At 34.2% G+C, this 24,045-nt stretch overlaps 1 protein-coding gene across 2 annotated transcripts in view; it reads right to left on the bottom strand.

The window, feature by feature from the left end:
• LOC6054058 (kin of IRRE-like protein 1) overlaps positions 1-24,045 on the bottom strand; it is an 807,298-nt gene that overhangs the window by 379,637 nt on the left and 403,616 nt on the right. For both annotated transcript variants that reach the window (XM_038257417.1, XM_038257418.1), the window contains exon 3: positions 15,192-15,775. In XM_038257417.1, the coding sequence (XP_038113345.1) occupies positions 15,192-15,249 (58 nt within the window). In that variant the 5' untranslated portion in view covers positions 15,250-15,775. The remainder of the gene's footprint in view (positions 1-15,191; positions 15,776-24,045) is intronic.

Raw genomic sequence — 24,045 nt, 5'->3', positions numbered from 1 at the left:
GGCGAGTAGCTGTAGCAACAGGAGAGGAGGAAGCGACGTCACCGGAAGCAGTGTCGGAGCACGGGGCCCCGAGAAGAAGGAAGAACAGCAAACAGGTCAGATAGATGTAAGAAAGTGGGAGTAAATAGAAAGAGTTGGATCGAAGTTGTGGAGTTTTACCTTGGCCGAAAGCATTTCCCAAGCTTACCGCGATTCAGGACCGCAAGCATGCCGACCCTGAGGCTACATGAGGGAGTCTCGGTAGCGCTCGTGAGCCGGTGGTAACCCGACAGTTACAGGGTATATTCTTAATTTTGGTCAAACCTAATGAAAGAACATTGTGGCCCAACTTATTCCCTATGGAACGTCGAAAGAAATCTGAAGAAATATTAATTTTGGTGTAAATGGCAGCCTACGAGCGAAAATGTAATTTTTGTCCATAATTTGCTTTTACACCCCAGAATCAAACATTTATAAATAACTTTGCAAGGAGCGTCCATAACCAAAGCCACTATTATGGCTGACGTGTATCTAATAGGCACACCTTTCCCCCAAATATGAGCCTGATTGGTTGAAACTACGACTTGTGAGAGCCATTGTATCATTGTTCCCGTGTCTCATTGATGACTACTCTACCCTAGTCCTTATCTACAACTTTGAAGAAGACACCAAATCGATCAAAAAACTCTTTCAAAAGAAACAGATTTTTTAATTTTCATGTATCATTTTTGTATGGAAAGCTGCCAAATTTGTACGAAAAATTATATGGAGGAATTAACGATGCAAAATAACCTCTTTTTGATACAGGGAATCATGGACCAATTGTATCCAAACAAAAAAAATATACTAAGCTAAGAATCTCGAAAAAGTTGCCAAATTTCATGGGGTTATAAAGCAAATAGCAATCGTTCAAAGGGCTTAAAAGTTTAATTTATAATTGATCGCAATAGATCGAAACAAAGCTTTTTATGCTAAAGATTTACTATCACCTGGAAAAACCCCAAATTTTGAACCAGTCTAATCACCCTAGACCAGCAAACAGACTCCGGAAATTGTTGCAATATCGCCCTTTTCCGTTCCGTCCTGCGCTATCATAGCGCGTGGGGACACATTTTTTATGTTTCTCCCATCAAATAGCGCCACGGACAAGTGACGACGTCCTTTTTCGCGACTATCACCAAAAATATGTTTCCATCATCATCATCAGCGTCGTCTTCGTTCTTCGTTGGAATTTTCTGTCCTGGCCAAGTACTATTTCTCCAGCTGTAATGATAGTTCCAGAACTTCACGATCGCCATTTTCGCCCCAAGTTATGCCTGAACTATCAAAGTTTGGATGAACTCACCTAGTGGTGAGAAAAGACTTTTTTGCATTGCATTTATTTTTGGGCTAAATTCTCAAAGTTGTTCGGATCAAATTTAAATTAAATGATGAAAAATCCAACAAACAAACTTTTTAGGCTTTTTATCCTTAAGAAAAGCAATTCACTAGCCATCCACGAGGCCATAATCAATACTTTTACGCTGTCGAGAACCATTCTGCAGCCGGTCCGGTCATCGACAGGACACGAAATTGTGTCCTCGCCCGGGTCAATCGTAAATGTGGTGTTTATGGGTTCTACCATCGTTGGATTACCGGGTCCAGAAGGGCACTTTTACAGCTCAATAGCTCAAGTTCATCGCGCGTAGAGTTTTTTTTCGGAAGAGGTCGATAAATGGGCGCACTCAGGAAGAGTTGAGAGCTTTTCCGGAGGAGAGCTAATTGGAGACCCGCTGAGTTTGCTGAGTAATCACTGCGATTAGGTTACGCGAGTGTGGGGCCCCCTCGGGGTGTGATTTAGGACTCCAGCGCGGCTTGGCGGCTTGAGTGCGTGATTAAGTCGTAGAAATGTTACGGCGCAGGGCGAAACTATTATTTAGATTTACGGGCCGATCGTGAGATGGGACTTTTTTGGGATTGGTTTTTTTCAGTCGATTTGTATTACTAGGATATGTTGGACTAAAGGCAAAGACATACAACTTAAAAAAAATCTTATATTTTTAAAAAGCGATTCACAAGATGAACTTGATTCTCTGGAACACGAGTCTCTTCCAACGAACTTTTCAATCATCAAAAGTGCACATCCAACCGCAATCGAACCCCAAACCGTTCTATTCTTTATACGTAAAAGAAAACCCATGATTTCCTGCTGACAGCACACTTCCATTTCCATGTTTGATGTGTGTATGTGTGTGTGATCCGTGCAGGGCCGTAGCCAGGATTTTTGTTCGGGGGGGGCTTGGGTGCAAAAATTCAAGGAGTATAAAAATCAGCAAATCATTTATACCATCACTTGGTTTGTGGTATAATTATTGAGATGAATTGTAAAATTTTAATGTAATGTATGCAAAAAAGTTTTCGAAGATTTTCATATTAAGTTATCAATGTATTTATTGAAGAAACTCGTTCGTAATTTTTTTTTCTATATTTTAACAGCTAGTTTGTATTAAAGGAGTAGAGAAAGTGTTTTTTTTTAACATTTTCTTGAATTGTTTAATTGTAATCCAATTTCGTGATAAACGTCGCTAAATTTAAAATATACTTAACTTGAATCAAATTTTTGAAAGCATAAATTTTTTTTAAAAGAAATATCGATTTATCTAACCATAAGTATTATGTTTTCTGTATTTTATACTGAGAGAAATTTTAAACCGTCTGGATTTACATTTTCAGCTGTGTGATAATTGTGATGGTTTATCTAACATTTTTCATTTTTTCTAGCACAACATAAAACTCATAACTGGAATATTAGTTTTTCTTAAAATTTTATAAACAAACTTAAACAATGTTTTATTTTAATTGTTCTAAGCTATTGAAGCCATTTCATATTTTGCGAAGCTCCTGGTGATCTCAAAATAAATAATTTTAATGAAATACAAAAAATATAATCGTTGAAATTTCAGCTTCTGAAGTGTCTCCATGGCAACAAAAAAAAATTACGTCGAATCTCAAGTTTACATCAACTGAGTTTACATGTGATTCATTTTTTCCGTGTCGAGTAAATTCACATTTTTTTTTTCTGTGTAGGCCTATAATAAATATATATTTGAATAAAAAAAATCAGTGCCTGTGTTTAATTTTAATGTGTTAAAAAATTTAGATAAAATGTATTAAATTAATTTTTAACGCCAAAATATTCACTGGAAGAGTTGTTAATAATGCATATGTAACCATTTTTAAATGCATATTTAACCGTTAAAATTTTCCTCGATTGCATCAAACATTAAAACGGATCATGTTGAACTTTAATATTCCGACTAAACGCCATTTTCAATGTCATTACTCATTGTATTCTGAAAATTGGTCCAGAATTTGAGCAAAAATAAAATTTTAAAACATGACAAAAAAATTTAATCAGATCTCAATTCTAAAGATAATTTTTTAATAAAATTTTAATCTATATACATGTTTAATAATTTAGGATTGTAACCATTTATTAAAATCGATGTTTGTTCAAGCAATATCTTGACTCTAGGAACAAAATCCTGCACATTTTATGGTTTAGAAATTTTATATTTACGAAACCTTGCTAAATTAGAAATAAAGAAAACTTTATGTAAGAATTCATAAATTGATTAGTTTTATCCTGTAAATCTAATCTTAGTCTGCACTTGAATTCAAACATACCAATATTCGAAGCACCAAAAAAGTAAGATTATTAAAACATAATTTATTGAAATGATTGAAAATTATTTTTTGAATATCTTTATTTAAAAATGATAAAAAATGTTTTTTTTTTTTATAATTTAAGGATTTTTTTAGTTGTTATTATTTTATATTTTTTATGTATTTGATTTTTTTTCATTTTTGGAATTTCTGATTTTTTTGAAATTATCATGTGTAATTATTATCTTAAATTTTTGTTTTAAAAGTAATGAATACTTTATGTAAGAATTCTTAAATCAATTACATTTTTCCTGTAAATCAAATCTTAGTCTGAATTTTGCTACAAGAACTATATTTTACTTTCAATCGAAAATTTAAAAAAATGTCCTGTAGTACGGAGACTCTTAAAACTCCATACAAAAAAATCTCAAGGAACGGTCAAGAAAAGGTTTACGAAAAGACTTCTCTTAAGCGGTACGCAGCTGAAAAGGAACAGAAACAAAAAGCGTCGTTTGATATTTCTTCGGGAGCAATACGTGTTGATGAGATTTTGATTTGTTTATTTGGATGCGACTGAAAATAACGTTTGAAAATAATGTATTCGCTTAAATAAAATTGAAGAATTGCCTCATGAAGCTAACTATCAAAACGCTGAATCTTAAAATGCTGAAATAAGGGAAAAGCCATTACAAAAATCACTAAATTTTCTGGTAAATATAAATTAATTTAGGAATACTAGAATTCAAACATAAAAATATTTAAAGCATCCAAAAATTAAGATTGAAAAAACATAATTTATTGGATTTAGAATAACTTAATTTTAAAATGATATTTTTTTTAGTTTAGGATTTCTTAAGTATCAATTATTTTATTAATTTTTCAGTTTAAAATTTTTTAATTTTTGGAATTTCAGATTTTTTGATATTATTCTGTTGAATTGTTATCTTAAATTTTTTATGTTTTTATTATTTTTATTTTTGATTTCTGGCATTTCTTTGTCTTATACCAAAAAAATTTAAATCAAAAATTATGAAAATTTTGAAATTTGAAAGTGTAAAATTTTTAAATCTTCAATTAGCCGTTGCGAATATTATTCTGAAGTTTATGTCACTAAACTCTGACCAAAGTTGAGAGGGTTAAAAATCAAAACTACAAGCTATGGTTTTATTATTTTAAAAGTGTTCAAAACACACTTTAAATCAATACAGTTGTTTTGCATCATTAGTTTTCAAAATATCTAGCTGATGGCGAAATCCTTTTTTCGTGAGAAAAAACTTTCCGCGGTTCCGCGACATGTTACAAAAATTCTAAATATTTTTAAACGAGCCCAAACATGTCGTATATGATTATCAAAGCAGGAAAAACATTTCAAATTTGTTTTCCGGACCGACCTGGTCGCTGGTCCTAAAAAGACTTAATCGAAATAAGTTATTTCCATTAAAATTGTGAAGCTATTTTTTTTAAATATTGTATTTGCTCTCTGTTTTTTGGTCCATTTTGAAAAGGTGGCAACATAAACTTTGGAAAATATTTACAATTGATATTCAGAAATAAGAAATTATAAAAAAATAATAAAGAAATTTTAAAATTTTTAAAATGCAAATTCTAATCTGTAAAATCCAAAAAATTAAATAGTTTAAAAATGAATTATTGATCAGAAATTATATAATTTGAAAGTGATGTTTGATTAATTTAATTTCAGAGTTTTTGAATCCAAGCTTAAATTTTTTTAACGTTTTGAATATTTTTATCATTTTATTTCTTCCTTTAAAAATCGCAAGCTCATGCACAAAGTGAAAATTAGTTGATAATAAGTATTCACTTAGTTGATCTTCCGATTTTGATATATTAAATAAAAATTGGAGATTGGCCACGGTGGAAACTAAAAAATGTGACCAAAAGAAAGCATTTTGGACGAGTGGTTTCGGAAAAAAAGGTTTACGAAAAAGTAATACAAAATTACACACATATATTTCTCAAGCATTTTTCTCTAAGGTCTTAGATATGTAACTAACCATATTCTTAAAACCAAAACGATAAAATAAGAATTGTATTTCTGATAATAGTCGAAATTCACTCAAATGTTTTTCATATTAAATGCTTTCATTTTTGAAAACAAAATCTTAATATTTTTGAGAAATTATGATAAATTTTGAAAAATGTAGAGAAAAAACATGTATTAACAGTTTAAAGGTTTTAATGCAAATAAAGGAGGGTTATTAATTTTACAATCCAAATTCGACTAGCCGAAGCTTCGGATAACCGAATCAGGAACAAATGAAATCGGCATGTTTTATTTGCTTGTTTTTAACATCAAATTCGGCATCTGTTTTTTAATGGTCCAATACAAGTTTTTGCTTTTGGGTGTTTTTAATACCCTGACGGTTTCAAAAGCACCCAAAAGCAAAAACTGGAAATTTGGTTTATTAGACCTTTAAAAAAAACACCAGAAATATTTCTTGACCTCCATTTTGACCGCCACATTGAATCCAAAAATTCTAAATTATTTTATGGTTCTTCAGGGGTCATACTTAAGTTTTACAATCAAAAATAAGACAACAAGATCTAAGGATTTTTGCTGTCCCTATTCAGACTGTAGTCCCGATTCGCCCCAGATGACGGTAATTATTTCTATGTAGCCCCTTAGAGCAGTTCGCTCGGAAATTGCTATTTTCGAAGGTTAATAACTTTTTAGCAGTGTTGGTATTATCGCGCTCTCGCGAGAAAATTTTCTCTCTCTCGAGTTCTCGCCGCGAGTCTCGAGCTGCCGAGAGAAACTCACCGACTGCCCGTGCTCTCCTCCGCTCGCGAACGAGCTTTCTCGCGAGCCAGAATTGCCCGTTCGCGAGAAGTTGAACGTGTTAGAAACGAACAAAAAACAACACAGCGATTGAAGTTACACCGCTATACCATCGCCTGGTTCGTATTCATAAGCCTGATAAACAAATTGCTAGCTTGGGGCGAACGGCTAGCACGAGGCGCTCGCGGCGAGAGCGAGAACGCGAACAAAAATGCGAGCGCGAGCGAGAAGAGAAAAGTACTACAAGTTCTCTCCCTCGTTCGCGAGCGAGAAATGCTTTCCTTCTTCTCGCTCGAATTCCAACAATGCTTTTTAGCAAAAAACCCAAAAAAATAAGGTGTCTTCGGGAAAGTTTTTCCAAATTTAAAGAAGATATTAGTTCTGAAAATTGATAAGAACTGGATAGTTATTGCGCCTTCCATTGCTCAAAAACTGAAACATTTGCTTTTCTCCATACAATTTGACGATTTTGCCCAAGCTTGGTGGTCAGTGGTCAGAAAAAGCTCAAATTTTGGAACTTAGGCTAGTGATGCGTAAATCTTTGATTTCAGGGGATAGCCCCAAGTAAGCCCAGATTTGGACCATCCTAACCAATGTAATGCTAAAGCTACAAGATAAATGAGATGTTACTGAATGGAACAATGTTCAAATCTGCAGCTCAATTTTTAAATATCCAAATTTTGGATCCATAATCTACAAAAACTGAGCCCGGCAATGGACAGGCAAATTACTTAGTTTGATCAATCAATTCTTGATTCTCTATCTTACAAATTATTTCTGGGAAGAGAACACACAATCATTGATTTAAGATTTTTTTAAGGTAGTTCAATTTTAAAAAAAATGGAAAAAATTTCGGGGGGGGGGCTGCAGCCCGGAAGCCCCCCCCCCCTGGCTACGGGCCTGGATCCGTGCCATCTTCATGCATTTTCCACTGAGCCACTTTTCTTCCCCTTCCCTGCGATGCACTTGCACTGCACTTGCCAATCGAAGGCGAGGGAAAACCGTTTGACAGAGATTTCCACTCAAACGTGATTAGCTCAAACGAACTTTTTTTTTTGCTGCGTGTGTGCAAGTACGATCAGCTTAAATTCAATTTCCCTCCACATTCGTGTGACTGTGTGAGAAGAGATAAAATATATATTTTCTTCCGGTTCCGATTCCAGTCTTGCGAACGTTTATATCTTTTGCCGGAAATGAATCTAATTCAGATCCGAATGAGCTTAAAAATTCAACTGATTTCGCAAGAAAAAAAATGAAGAAGACTTCAGTCTCCCCCCCCCCCCCCACGAAACGGTTTCATTAGAATTCGCACAGCACGTGCTTTCCGACTCCTTTTCCTTACTTTTGCTCTTGTTTGCTTTTGGGAAATGATGCTTCTTCACTTCCAAGAAATATTTCTTGAAACTTTTTCTTATTTTTTGTTTTACTTTGTCAACATGGTTGAAACCGTTTCATTTCATCTCAATAAAGTGGGAACCTGTTTTGCCCTTTTTTATTCTTCGAAAATTTCATAAAATCTAATTCCAATAAATTTACGCAAAAACTCCATCCAGCACAAAATGTCACTAAAATTATGCCCACCTACCCTAGCATCAATTCCACAAAAACCAAAAATCACCAGCTGTCATCATTGAATTGGAAAATTTAGGAAAATCCCCACCATCCGTTTTTCACCTCTCCCACTCTCTCATTTGGTCACGCCTGACAATTTAATGCATATCGAATCGAACGCCGGCCATATTGGTCTAGCCTCTAATTATAAATCCACTCTTCCTGTCTCCCCCCCCCCCCTGGTGGCCATGACCACGTCGTTGTCGCCGCCCCCAGAACAACCTAATTAAAACTGCCTCACTGCATAATTTATTGCACCGTGTGGTTGAGCAATGCCCCCGCAGGAAGGAAAAGGGGTTGGGAAGTGGAAACCACAGAGTCGTGCCGAAAATTATGGCTATCTGTCATTTGCAGCGCGATATGTAGATAGAGGTATAATTAGAGGAAATAGGGTGATTCGAATTTTTATGTTTTTTTTAATAATAATAAATTTATACCCACATTTTTTTATAAAAATGTGTCAATTTCAGGCTCTGGTTATCGTTCTTATCGAAATATGTACTTGAATTTCACACTATTGCTGTCAAAGCAACAGCCATTTTGAAAAAAAAAATCTGATGATCTGACGATGGCACTCATAGATGGATGGATAGTATGGGTATTGAAATTCATGGATTTTGATATTGAGTATAAAAGTTGATATTTCGACAGAATGGGACGCAAACCAGATATCCGTATTTGTCACAAACGGCATCTATTTCTGTTTGAATTATCCTACAATCAAACTGGTTCCAAAATTGGCTCTTAAAAGCTTAATAGACAGACAGCTTTAGAGCTGTGATGAAAACCCATTTGGCTTAAGGGGTTACATACATGTATTAAATCACAAAAAATTCACTAAATTCACTAAAAAAGATTTTTTTAATTTAAGTTTTTGAAAATCCGCTTTCGTCATGCAGACGGGACCAGTTTAACGAGTCTTCACCAAAATTTAGAACTGATTTGATCAAAGCAGTGTTGAGATATTTTAGCACCCGTTTTTTGAAACTACTAAGTTAAAATAGCTATATATATATATCTCGGCAATGGTACATCCAAATGATTTCATATTTATTTTGTTAATAGATAAGAATGTACATTTCAATGCCCTGCAAAAAGATTATAAAAAAGTTTAAATGTGTACCCGAGCAGACGGAAATAACTTCAGTTTCAGTTTTTGATATTGTGAGAAGATCGAAATATGTTATTGGGATGATCGGATTAGTTGTTAAAATAACAAAAATCAATAACAAAGATTTGTTCGAAGAAAAACTTAAACTGTTATTATGGTGTTATTGCAATAACAAACCAATAACACAGAAGGAATCATGAAGGAATAACAAGATTTGTTATTTTGTGCGGAGAGGTGGAGCAGCATAATAACAAAAAATGTTATTGAACTGGTATGTCTCCATAACAAAAAAAGTTATTGTTTTGGTTTATTTGCCATTTGCAAATAAACCTGCAGTTGCCATAGCTCCTCTGTACTAGTCAAAGCTGCAGAGTCAGGTACCTCCAAGCAACTTTGAATCCATACTTTGAAGACAACTCCGACTCTGGATGCAGGATATGACGTCAACGACGACTTCAGCTCTCCAAAAAAACCCGACTTCACAGATTCCGACTCCAAGTAAAAGTTGTTGAAAATTAGCTGAATCCGATGCAGTCTCCGAGGTCTCACTCCAGCTCGAACTTCAACGTCAGCTCCGACTTCCTGGCTCTGTGAAAATAATAACAGTTTTTGTTATTCACACTTCAAAAATTCTGAATTAATAAATCAATTCCATAAGGGTATATAATACAATTAAAATAAAAATGAACTCTCAAAAATTAATTTTATCGGATTAATTTTCGGATTTATTTCATAGTTCTAGCCAATTTTAGTAAAATCCCTTAGGGGGTATATCAAATAATAAAAAAATTCTCTTTCAAAATTTCAACTTTTTAGAATAATTTTAGCTTAAGGACCCCATTTCATGGCCAAAATAATGACCCCAACGAAATTGGTCAAAATTATCCCATAGTTCTAGCCAATTTTAGCAAAGTCCCTTAGGGGGTATATCAAATAATTAAAAAAAATCAACTTTCAAAATTTCAACTTTTCGGAATAATTTCAGCTTAAGGACTCCATTTCATGGCCAAAATAATTACCCTGACGAAATTGGTCAAAATTATCCCATAGTTCTAACCATTTTAAACAAAGTCCTTTAGGGGGTATATCAAATAATTAAAAAAGTCAACTTTCAAAATTTCAACTTTTCAGAATAATTTTAGCTTGAGGACCCCATTTCATGGCCAAAATAATGACCCTGACGAAATTGGTCAAAATTATCCCATAGTTCTAGCCAATTTTAGCAAAGTCCCTTAGGGGGTATATCAAATAATTAAAAAAATCAACTTTCAAAATTTCAACTTTTCAGAATATTTTTAGCTTAAGGACCCCATTTCATGGCCAAAATAATGACCCTGACGAAATTGGTCAAAATTATCCCATAGTTCTAACCATTTTAAACAAAGTCCTTTAGGGGGTATATCATATAATTAAAAAAATCAACTTTCAAAATTTCAACTTTTTAGAATAATTTTAGCTTAAGGACCCCATTTCATGGCCAAAATAATGACCCCGACGAAATTAGACAAAATTATCCCAAAGATCTAAACATATTTAACAAAAGAAAAAATAATAACAGATTGTGTTATGGACACTTAGAAACTTTTCCATTTGTGCGATTTATGGTAATTTTATTTCCAAGTCAGTATACCGAACGAATAACAATTTTTGTTATTAGGAGGGTTTTTGAAATGTATAACATTTCCTCTTATCAGCGTGTTATTAAACATTTTCAATATAATATCACCTCAATACCAAATTTTGTTATTTTATCAGAAACTGTTATTATTTTTTCTACTTGAAGTTGAACTTCAGGATAAAATAATAACATTTTTTGTTATTTTAACAGGATTTGTTATTGAAATATCATTAATTTTGTTATTACCGTCTGCCCGGGTACTCACACCAACCTCGGACATTTTTGCCGATTTTCATGTACGTATAACCCCTTAATTGGCCAAAAATGTCCGGGCATAAAAATGGTGGACGAATTATGTTCATTATAATGTTTTAAAATTTAACTTTTAAGCAAAATATCCAAAAAATATGGTGTCCTTGGGAAAATCTTTCCAAATTTATTGAAAATTTGATAATAATTGTGCCTATAAAAGGTACAAAATTGAAACAGTTGCTCACTATACATTTTGTCAATTTTTCACATACAATCTTCAACCGATTATAGGGAGGAGTTTCCGTGGTCAGAATGTGCTATTTTTTTTAAATGAAACATACGTTTTTTCAGAATTCTGAGATCGTCATAAAATCGGCGTCTTATTTTACCCAAGTGTCTTTTTTACAACAAATGCCTATCTCTTCACGTTTTAGAGCTATAAATCATTGAAAAACGTGTCCTATAAAAAATCCAGAAATATCAGGGGTCATACAGCTCCACCGTCACAAGATAACGAAAAATGGACCTCGGGTTCGTGACCAGAAACCAAAATTACCCCTTAAGGCAAAGTTTCACGAAAGTCGAAGAGGGGTCGAGGTAACTTATTTCCGATTTTGTGTTAGTTTTTGGAGAATGACCGTGGCCTCGTGAAATTTAATTTGAGATTTGAATTTGGATCTGACATAAAAATAGAGTTACCCGAGCAGACGGAAATAACTTGGGAATAACATTTTTTGATATTTCAAAATACTAGGCCAATCACATTTTATGTTATTTATAACAAGGTTTGTTATTCGTCGTTATGATTTTTTTATTAGGTTGTTATTGTAATAACAGACTTATAAAACTTTTAGTTATTCTTCGACCAAACCTTTGTTATTATTTTTTTTGTTTTAACAACTAATCCGATCATCCCAATAACAGTTGGAGGTATTCTTCCATAACAAATAATGTTATTTCAAAGTTGTTTTAGCTTTAAACAAATATAAGACCAATAACATTTTTTTTTATGATAACATAAACTGTTATTTGACCCTTATGCAAAAATAGATTCTTCAAGAAGTTTCCTTAACAGTTTCTGTTATTTAAACAGTATTTGTTATTGAATTGGTATGGATTTTGTTATTACCATCTGCCTGGGTAACGTGTTTTAAAGAATGCTTCTAAAGTCATCAATCAAAAAAACATGTTTCAATAGTTAAGTTTATTTTTTAACAATAAATCAAGGTCTTTTTGAAAAGTTTTATTTGTTCAAACAAGTATCCAAACTTAATAACTCCAAAATTCCTTTTTTTATTATGCAATAGATTTTTTTCTTCGAATTCGTTGATCATAGGCTTAATTAAGGTTCAAAAGGTTGCTTATTATTTTGGATAAAAATAATTTTTAGAACGCAAAACACAGTTAGATACTGGTAATACGGCGGCAGATTTTTTGAACATACTTTTATATGGCTCAAAAGTTGCGAAATGTTGTCCCTAAAACATCAAAAAATCTCGAGAATAAAAAATACGTATTTTGGGAAATTGAGTTTTTTTGAAAAAATGTTAATAAAAAATTCGATTTTTTTTCGAGCGAGTTGTTGCGCTATAACCACGGCAAAAAGAGTCCAGGGCATTCGTGGAAATACAATGTCCCATCCCAGAGGGTTCCGGAGTACCAAACCTTCTTAGCATAGTGCTCCCAACGAATACAACCAAATCTCGGATCGTATGGTGGTGTGTCCCCACGCTTCTTCCTCCCCTGTCGATTCAGAATTGTGTTGTTGTTCGAACACACTGTGCTCAAACTCAACCCAATTACGAGTCATCTCTGCGATATGGCTTTATGCAGTAGTCCTGGCCGCATTAACGCTTGTGATGTTTCAATGCATTCCGATGCAATGGCGCACTACAAATGTTAATAAATGACAAGAAGAGTGCTAGGCGTCATCTAACCTAAGGCACTCTCCAGGATCCCTTCGAAAGATTAGCTGCGCTAGGGTCTGATTAGATTAGATTAGATTAGATAAAAAAATAGATTTTTCTTCTGTGTATCTAAAACGTTGCCGAAGACACCAAATTGATCAGCAAATTCACTAAAAAGTTATAGCTGTTTGAATATTCATATACAATTTTTGTATGGACAGCTGCCAAAATTGTATGGAGTGAACCAATGACACAAAATAGCTTCATTGGTCATAGAGAAGGCCCCCACAAAGTTTGAGCCAAATCAAAAATACAAATAAAATCAATTTTCGATTTTAATAGAGAAGTTCTCCTATGTCATGACAATTTGATTTTTGTAAGAAAAAACAATTGGTTTAACTTAAACTTTCCTGAGAGCATCTTAAAGAAGCCATTGTGGATTATTTGTTTGCCCATACAAGTTTGTCAGCAATCCATACAAAAATGTTCTGTAATTTTTCGAAAATTTGCATCATAAGAAAAAAAATCAATTAATATGTAGCCAAGTTGTAAGTATTGATAAGGACCATTCCGATTAAATAGCTACACGTTTAAAAAAAAAAATAAATACCTCTTTATTAGTCAAAAAAATATGAATCATGAATATTTTTGATTTTTATTTTTTATATGTATTGGGAAACCAAATCAGGCATCTTTTGAGAAGCAGAGAAGTATGAGCAAAATATTTGCTAAGAATGCAGTTTCTACCAAAACATTTTTAAACACATTTTATTATTTATGTAAAATTAAATTTGCAATAGAATTTAAATTTCCACAAAAAAATCATTAATTTTTAGATTAAAAAGGAACAAATTTCTGGAAACCTTTTTTCAAAAAGCTGAGGGAATTTCAAAAAGCTGAGCAAGATGTCAATTTTTCGACGTCTCGTGATACTGGGGCCGTACGAGAGATACATCAATTTTAAGGATACAAACTTTTACTGAGCAAAAATCCGTACACTTTGCCGATATGAACCCATCTTATAACAAAACAATAACTGTTAACACTGGAACGCCCAACGCATGTCCAACTTACACGGACGCCCAAGCCTCCCAAAAAAGTTGGAACGGTAACTTCAACACGCCCGTTCTCGGGCATAACTCAACCAATCGGGACGATTCTTGTTCCCAGTGATTTGTAAGAATATCTAGATGATCCTAAAATTTTGCAGAACTTGATTTGAACAAATCTGTAATTTCTGCGACCGAAAACATCGTTCCAACTTTTTTTAAACGACTGCCTCCGCGGAATTTTCGGCGAATTTTTTTTTACACGCAAAAAAAAAGTTGGAACGATGTTTTTGATCGCAAAAATTACATATTTGATCAAATTAAGTTCTGCAAAAGTCTAGAATCATCTAGACAACCTAACAAATCACTGGAAAGAAGAATCATCTTGATTGGTTGAGTTATGCCCGAGAACCATTGAGTTGAAGTTACCGTTTCAACTTTATTGGAGCCTTGGGCGTTGGAATGTTAAAGAAGTTTCTAGATAAATTTGGAAATTGGGATCTAAAAATAAAAAACTGTGTCATACTTACAGCAGCAATTATACTTTGCTATAAGAGTACTTATGACTTGCACTTTTCGAAAACATTCTCAAAATAAACAGTGATGTGCTGGATCATTACGGTCTTCCATTTTTAATGTTTAATAGTTTACGAAAGGCAAGTTGGCTCTTACGATTAATATTCCTCTTAGTGATGTCACGTGAATATTTGTTAATTTTGAATTCCACAGGTTTTCACAAGCTTTAGACTGCCTTTTGATCTTTAATCGGAATTTGTAAGGAATTTAAATAAAACAATTATTTATAATCAACTTTGAACTGAAGCAAACCCTGAAAACTATCCAAATAATCCTTTTTAAATCAAACTGACAGTTGAATAAAATTTTCTAATATGGAAAAGCTTCAGACAAATAAAAAAAATAATTGAATTTTCATTATCACATTAAAATCCGTAAAGATCCGTATCATACGAACAAAATCCATTCAAAAATGCGGATCCAAACTGGTGGACGGCTTTATCATAATCACATGTATGATTATTGTATAAATTTCAATAAATCTTGCTCGCTCGTACAGTATCAAACGTCAAATATTTACTTAACAGATATCTATTGAAGCATTGTCTGAGGATTTTTTCTTGCAAACAATATAATTCATTTATGCCTTAATTTTTCACAATCACCCTAACTAAACCCCATTTTGTATCCCTAACCTACTTACCTATAACATAGACGACAAACACCCAAATATCCAGGGTCAGCTGTATTCGATTCTTCATGGTGTGGCTGCTCTTGTGTATGCTGCGTGTATGCTCACAGTGTGCTGACAGCAGGGGAGGGGGCCCGAAAAAATACTGCGGTGTTTGTTGATGCTCACACTGCACTGCACTCACACTCACTACGGCCGAAAATCCGGCTGCCGACGAGGACAATTTTAATGCACCACCTTTTCGCCGCTTCACGGTTGACTTGGGCACAAATTAACACGATTCACGTGGCCTCACCCAGCCGAAGCCATTGTCATCGTGCGTCACACTTGAATACTTTCACAGGAAAAAAACAGTGGGCGGATTCAATAATTTTGGACGATGGTCATTTTTCGTTGGGGTGGGCTTGTTATTTTCCAGGGAAATTCAATAAATTTTCTTCTTTCACTGTGATGACCGAGCACTTGAAATCGAATTGATCCTATTTTGTTGGAAAGGCCTGTCTTCCTCTTCAAACCATGGACACGATTTCCATCTCAAAGGAAAGTCAGTTCCGGGAAATTTTCTCCTTCACTGGACCATTGGATAACTCGGAGCACTGAAAAGAGAGAAGAAAGAAAAAGGAAAAACACATGAAGCGGTAAAGTAAACGGTGGAAATTTTATTTATTCAAATTTAAATCGAATCGAAATGGTTCACACCAGAACCCGCTGAAACGTTGAAAAAGAAAGAATCTAGAACCGATGCCGAAGCCAGATTGAGGCTTTTCGTTTGACTTTCTTTTCGTCGTTTTTTTGTAAGGGGGCTGTTTGCACTAAATTTGGACTCAAGTGGCAAATAAACCTCTACAGAGATGAGGTTTTTTTTTCTCAGGACCACTACGAAAGCTTATCGCGTATCGAGTGATTCGGTGATTTGGTGTTGTGAAGTGGTGCCGAAAGGAGGAAAATTTTCGTAAATATGCGAACTCATTAGGAAGAATCGTATTTAAATTTGTGTCTTTTAATCTTTGTTATAAACCAATTGCAATTTTCCAACCTTATTTTTTAAAGACATTTTGTTCGAATTATCCCTGCTATCGTGCCGCGAGCTCCATTTTGAACTTAAATAAACAAAATCAGCGTTTGAATTGAAACTTACGCACCATCAACATCTTAAAAACAAACACGCTTGATATCCTTCAGTTGAGAAACAAAGCAGCATTCAATGCCAATACATGAAAGCAGTCACAGAAGTACCTAGGTAACCATCCAAACTTGAAAACAAATTGACACAAACCCAACACAAAAACTAAATAAACTGAACCAAACAAGTATTCCATCAATCGAACGAACCTCACAAACTACTTCATGATAACTTTCAGCACCAGCATAAAAATAAACAAAAATCATCTCAACCAATAACTTCCTCCTCCCAATCAATTTCATTTCTTCCTCAAACTCAATAACAAAATTTGGACAAATCAATCCAAGAAACGATTTGCGCGGACGTTCAGCTGACTTCAGCTCGTCCCACTTCCGGACAGACTTAACACGGGAAATTCATTGGCTCGTTCTCAAAACGACTGAAGTGCATCTTCATATTCAGTCAATTTCTCTATTTCACTAATTTAAAAAAAAAACAAAATTACGACCAAAAACCGGCAGCGGAAAAAAGCATGTCCGACCTCGCGTGCGGTTTGCTACAAACTAAACAAACCACCGGTTGTTTTGGGTTCAAACTTGCTTGTACGATTCTTCGCGAAATCGGGAGTTTAAATTTATTATTTTTTTTTATATTTGAACATCAATCAACCAAAAACTATTCAACAAATATTATTTTTCGCCGGAATTTTATCAACATTTTTTGAATGATCCAACCCACCTTCAAATTAAATTTATAATTTATTTCCAAAAGTAAATTTTTTATGAAGAATGGAATCAGCTTATACTTGCTGGATTCTTGTTTGGAAATCAATGCTGAATAAAGGCTTCTTGGACATAGGGAAGCTTCCTGCGGGATCGATCCTGTTGTATGTTTAGATAAATAAAAAAAATACAAATAAAATCCATTTCGAGTTTCATAAAGAATCGCTTTACTAGGATGATTCTGTTTTGTCTTCTCAGTAAGGTTATAATCCTGCTCTAAAAAAAACTTAAACCTATCGACTCAGAATCGCAAACTGAACAAATGCCTGTTTGTGGCTGTGTGTCTGGATGTATGTATGTTCTACAAATTGTCGCTTGATTTTCTCCTGCACTAAACCGATTTTGGTCGAAAAGATCGTTGAACGCATATTTGCTACGATACCGTCCTTAAAATGTCGATGGTAATATTATGATATTTTATTTACAGTCATGCCTCGGTTTTGCACGCCTCGGTTTTGCACTGCCCCGGTTTTGCACCGATCAGCTGCCTCGGTTAAGCACGGCCCAGTGTTTAACTGAAGCACAGAGCTTATAGGATTTTGGCTATATGGGAGACATTGGCTTAAATCGTATGAAAAATCATGCAAACATAAAAAAAATATAGTGTTTTGGAATCGGAATGATGTCAGTTATGTGTGTGTGTGTGTGTGTGTGTGTGTGTGCAACCAACCAAACGGGACCACGCGGTCGCTTCTTACAAATTGAGTTGTTTCCATGTATTTTTACACAGAAAAAAAAATCATGGTAATATTACATCTGGGAAGGGGTACATCTTTTATGTCAGAAAAAAGGTGTAATTTTACCTCTGGAAATGTGTAATTTTACCACTTTTCTGGTGTAGGGGAAGGTGGGGCAAGACGACCATATGGGGCAAGAGGAACTATCGCTCGTACGGCCGTAATTTTTGAAATATTGATTATTTCCAGTATGAGGAATTGTTGCTAGCAATGCAATTAGCTGATTCTACTACCACATAACCGCCAAAACGACGTAAACGCCACGGGGCATAAGATTTAATGAAGTTTTTTCAAAACCCTTGTTTTCTTATAATATTTGGAAAGTACAAAATAAGACTTAGGGTTCGTTTTAAGGCTCATTTTATCAAAATGCTATTTTTCCTAGATCAGTAGTGTCCCTACCAATGACATGCACCTATTACAAAGTATGATTTAACTTTTGGTTATTTTTATTGAGAGCTTTTAAAAAATGTTGTTCAGGTGGGGCAAGTGTACCATATGGATTTTTAGTATGGAAAAAATTACGAATTGCTGCAACAACATATTTTATTGGGAAATAAATACATGAAAGTCCTTAAAACTGATTAACAATTGTAAAAAAAAATTGTCCATGTATAATATAGTGATATTATGAAAATTTACTATTTATCATCTAAGTATGATTTTTTTTCGTAAAAACGATAAAATTTTTAGTAAAATATTATTATTTAATCTAAAAATGAAAGAAAGTTTTCAAATAGATTCTAATCTGATGTATCTAAGTAATAACAGTTCAATTGTTAGTAAATTAACATGTTTTTTTCATGCATTGTTCCTCTTGCCCCAACGGGTTGTTTGTCTTGCCCCACTAGTTGAGTAGATCGTACGGAAAATGAAAAATTTTAAAATCAATATTTACATTGAAAAACAAGATTTTTCAAAAACTTGTTCTTACAAAGTCTTAGTCAAGACCTAGAATAAGATGATTATAATAAAATCCGACAGATTTTTTAACTTTTTAATGGGTTATAACGAGCATTTCCTTAGCTTGTTACACTTGCCCCACTTTCCCGTAATGCCACTTTTTCAGTCTAAATTGAGGTAAAATTACATCATAAAAGAGGTAATATTCAACCTTCCAAAATCAAAGCTTCCAAATTTACACAATTTTTTTCTGTGTAGATCTACATTCTATACATGCAAATAACTCGCATAGGCATTTGGAAGGTGTTAGCTCTGCCGAGCTTCGGTGTCCCATTTCTACGCTGGCTAGCCGAGCGCGAGGTACTTCAGCTTTGGTCGACAATCCCCGCCCTGAAGAACGTTTGCACCAATCAGATTCAAACGTTATTTAGAACTTCCGAACCCTTGTCAAATGGACAAGGACCCAGCGCGTATATAGTTGATGGTGGTAACAGTATTCCTAATTCCAGTCATAGCTCACCAAGTCGCGATGGCCTAGTTGTTAGCATTTTTGCTCGTCGCTCGGACTTTGATTTTTCGTACATGTTCAGAGTTTCAAGATTTATATTTCCTATACTTTCTCGTTGGGAGCAGATGGGAATCGAACCCAGGACCATTCGCTTACAAAGCGAACACCGTAACCAGTCAGCCACGGCCGCTCCTTGAATCGGGATGATGTCAGTTATCCATTAAAATTATTATATCATGGAAATTTTCACAAAAATACGTATTTTTCCTGTATTTCGAAAATGCTTTATTTTTTTCTAAAGAATCCAAAAATATATTGTTATTGCAATATGGGTATCAAATGATCAGGTTTTTTTTCATAAATTTCGGATGTTATAACAACATTTTTAGAATATACTCCAAAATTTCACAAAACTACGTTTTTTTTTCGAAAAAAATACTCAAAATTTAAATTTTTACAATATGGGTATCAAACGATCGGGATTTTTTCATACGATTCGAATATAATAACAACATTTTTAGAAAATACACAACATTTTCACAAAACTACGTATTTTCGAAAAAAAAAATACTCAAAATTTCCGTTTTTACAATGTAGGTATTGAACGATCGGGATTTTTTCACACATTTCGAATGTTATAACAATATGCTTTGAAAATACTCCAAATTTTCACAAAACTACGTATTTTCGAAAAAAATACTCAAAATTTCCGTTTTTACAATGTGGGTATCAAATGATCGGGATTTTTTCATAAATTTCGAATGTTATAACAATATTTTTTGAAGATACAAAAAAAATCACAAAAATACGTATTTTCGAAAAAATACATAAAATTTCCGTTTCTACAATGTAGGTATCGAACGATCAGGATTTTTCCATTCACTTAAAATGTAATTACAATATTCTTTAAAAATACTCCAAATTTTCTCAAAACTACGTATTTTCGAAAAAATAATCAAAATTTCCGTTTTTACAATGTGGGTATCAAACGATCAGATTTTTTCAATACATTTCTAATGTAACAACAATATTATTTGAAAATACTAAAAAATTTCACAAAACTACGTATTTTTGTAAAACTTTTTAAAATTTCAAGTTATACATTATACCCATAATGTAAAAACTGAAACTGAAATTATCAAATCATTCTTTTTAAATACGTAATTTTGTGAAAATTTTGGGTATATTCATTTTTTTAATAACTTTCGAAATGTTTGGAAAAATTTCGATCGTTTGATACCCACATTGTAATAACGGAAATTTTGAGTTTTTTTTTCGAAAATACGTAGTTTTGTGAAAATTTTGAGTATTTTCAAAGAATATTGCTATAACATTCGAAATGTATAATAAAATCCCGATCGTTTGATACCCACATTTGGTTTCTTTAGAGAAAAAAAATGCATTCTCGAAATACAGGAAAAAAAATATTATTGTGAAAATTTTCATGTAATTAAAAACTGCAATGGATAGCTGACATAATCCTGATTCCAAAACACTATAATTTTTGTTTGCATGATTTTTCATACGATTAAAGCCAAAGTCTCCCATATAGCCAAAATCCCATAAGCTCTGTGCCTCGGTTATGCAAGCCTCGGTTTTGCATCCCCCATATGTGGTGCTAAACCGAGGCATGTCTGTAGGCCGTTGCAATTTTTTTTTAAGTTTATGTCCCTCGACTCTGGTCGGGGTCAAGAATGGGAGGGAGACAAAAAACAAATGAAAAAAATGAAATAACAAGCCATGATCTCCACATTTGTTTGAAACAAGTGTTTAAAAGTGCATTCTACACCTGCCCAGTTGTTTTGCAATCATTTGTTACCAAAATATCCAAGTATTGAAAAGATTTTTTTTTACGCCGAAAAAAAAACTTTTTACGGTGCTGTACTTTGGAATTCCACAAAAATTGAAAATAATTTTGAGCGATCCCAGACATGCTAAATATGATTTAAAACGCAGTAAAATGCATTTCTTATTGCTCTCAGTTGGTTTGACTTGATTATTTTTTTTCCCCCTGACGGGCGTGGGGGTGACATAAACTTTGAAAAATATTTGCAACGACCTTAAAATATGTTGGAACCATATTTTAACCAACTTGTACCACAGCTTAACAAATGAATTTGCCATCTAAAATATATCAAAAGCAAGAAGAAGATACCAAATTGATCAGAAAATGTGTGCTCAAGTTACAGATTTTTGATTTTTTTTTTGCGAAATGGAGCAAAATGTATTTTTTTTTGACACAAAAAAGCTACCCACAAAGTTTCATTTAAACAAAAAAAAAACAATAAAACATCATTTAAATAAAAAAAATCAAAAAAACATTCCTTGATCAAAGTGTCAGAGGATTGCTCATATCCTGGTTTAGATTTAAAACTAGAACAGAAGTGTTGAAGAGTGGTATTCACAAAGGTAACTGTCACTTAAAAACCCGATTTAATCCCACCTGGGGTGAGATAGAGCCTTCCACACAAAAGAATATTACAATGGTAGAACTTCTTTCAATTCATAACATCGCCCAAGTAACATTTTTTTCCAGGAGTTCTACAAGAGCTCTTCAAGATAGCTACAGCATAGCAGTTTGGACCGCGGTAGGATAAAATTCTCTTCAAAACTTCTTCAGGAGTTTGGAAGCGTACTTGAAGAGAGTTTTATCCTACCGCGGTCCAAACAGCTATGCTGTAGCTATTTTGAAGAGCTCTTGTAGAATTCCTGGAAAAAAATGTTACTTGGGCGACGTTGTTGACTTGTATTCTTTATCGAATAAATGTTTTTGACAAACGCGAGCATAGCAAGCTTCCCATGCGCCAGTGACAACGCACAACGCGGTTTTAGTTTTCTAGCTTCGGTACGAGCCCTTTTGTATGTTGGTATTTTGGTTCATCGTACCATCGTACCGAACAAAGCAGGCGCAAAGAAAAACCGAAGTACAAGTAAACCGCGTATGCCGCACGGTGCAGGGAAGATAGCCATTCAGCTTCTAGGAAAGTGACAGAGTCAGAGATAGCTAATTTTACAACCACACCACTACTTACTCCATCGCGAGTATCTTGGGTAGAAAGCCATTGGCGTCGCCAGCATTGAAAACTTTGAAAACGATATAAAGCTTAAAAGCTTAGAAAGCTCCTATTATAATCCAATGAACTCTGTTAAATAAACTTACGAAATCACGAAAAAATGAAGTCTACTTTTAGGCGATTTTAGGAGCACATGGGAAACAATTTGATTTTAGCCGGATAAATGTCTTATGTCACAAAAGTTATGAACAGGGCAAAAGAAACCGAAAAGCTACGATATCTTCAATGCTGAAAAAACATCGATAGGCAAGCTACTACAAAACAAACATATCTCGAGCCACAAACTATATGCGCCAGCATTTTCGCGCCAGTATTCGAAGCTCAACTTGACAACTTGTCGTCGAAGCGTCGAACATCGAAGCAGTGTGATTTTTTGACGATTTTTCCGATGAAAATTCATGCTGAATCGTAATATTTACGAAGATGGAAATGACGTCCAGCCTTAAAAGCCATAAAGTAAAACCTATACCTTTCTGTAGTAAAAGAGGAAAAAAAAAATGATCAAAGAACATGTTGATGATTTAGCAGCACATAAATAAACCTTATCATATTTAAGGGCTTAATATTATTGATTCGATTGATAGTTTGTTTGAAAATAAGTTTTCAAATAATTAGAAACAATTTCAAAAAAGTGGATGGTGCAAATGTCTAACAAGCTGGCATTTCCACCGAACAAGATCCCTTGCGCCGGTTTTCTGGTGTGCCCAGCGGCCATAAAACCCAAAGACAAGGGCGCTCCGGAACACTTTACAGCCCAGCAGCTTACGAGCCAAAGCTCAAGAAGCTTCCGATTATCGCGAACAAAAGCACTTGGATTTCGTTTCCAACTTGCCCCCTCGCAATTGAATCGTTTACCAGGGGGGGGGGGGAATCCTCCTTTTCCGATTCCGGTTTGGTTGAAACTTTTGCTAAAATTGCGCCGAAGTCTTCTCAAAACCCGGAAAAGCTTCTCCTCATTTAAGCTCATTCAGTACAGAAGAGCGGCCCATTCATCGGCTCTAACACTCATCCACAGCATCATATGTTTAAACGTGAGTGAATATTGGTGGACGTGGGAGGAGGAAATACTTTTATCGAGCACTCTTCTACTTTTATGTGGTTTTTTTTATACTTCTGGAAACGTGCCTGCTAATGTAACGAATCGTACCGGATCCGGAAAATGATCCTTGATGAGTTGTAAGGACGTTTTGGCTTGATTCCGGTGAGGAAAGGCAGAACGTTGAAGAAGCCGTCGAAGAAAGTTTTGGTGTTTCGGGGCAATGTGAACTTCCTGGATTTTGGCGATACACGGAGGGAGTAAATATGTTAAATTTGTTTGTTGCCGATATTATTAAAGAGTGAATCTTACTTAATTAAAAAAAAAATACATTTTGTTACAGAATTAGTTCAAAATAAATTCTAATTTGAATTCATAGAATTTTTTTTCTGCGTGCAAATTCACCTTTTATCAAGAGCTTGACCTACATAAGTGGGTATTACTAACGAAGCCACTTCGTCGTTTCAATTGTTGTTCTGTTAAAAGCTCGTATAATCACCAGACTGATTGTGACGAACGATTATGTCCGCAGGAAATAAGCAGAAAGTTTCTGCAAGTAACGATGAGAGCGAAGTTTCCTAGTTCCAAAATTAGGCTCAACTGTGTTGAAGCGTGAAAAATGACCAATTCAAGGAATAACTCAATTTCGTCTGACAAAAGTAATTTGAAAGCAATTGATTGCGAAATTATGACGCTTCGCCGT

This window comes from Culex quinquefasciatus, chromosome 2 (genome assembly GCF_015732765.1).
Source record: "Culex quinquefasciatus strain JHB chromosome 2, VPISU_Cqui_1.0_pri_paternal, whole genome shotgun sequence".
NCBI lineage: Eukaryota > Metazoa > Arthropoda > Insecta > Diptera > Culicidae > Culex > Culex quinquefasciatus.
The sequence above is the reverse complement of the archived record's forward strand: the minus strand, read 5'-3'. Positions and strand labels throughout refer to the sequence as shown.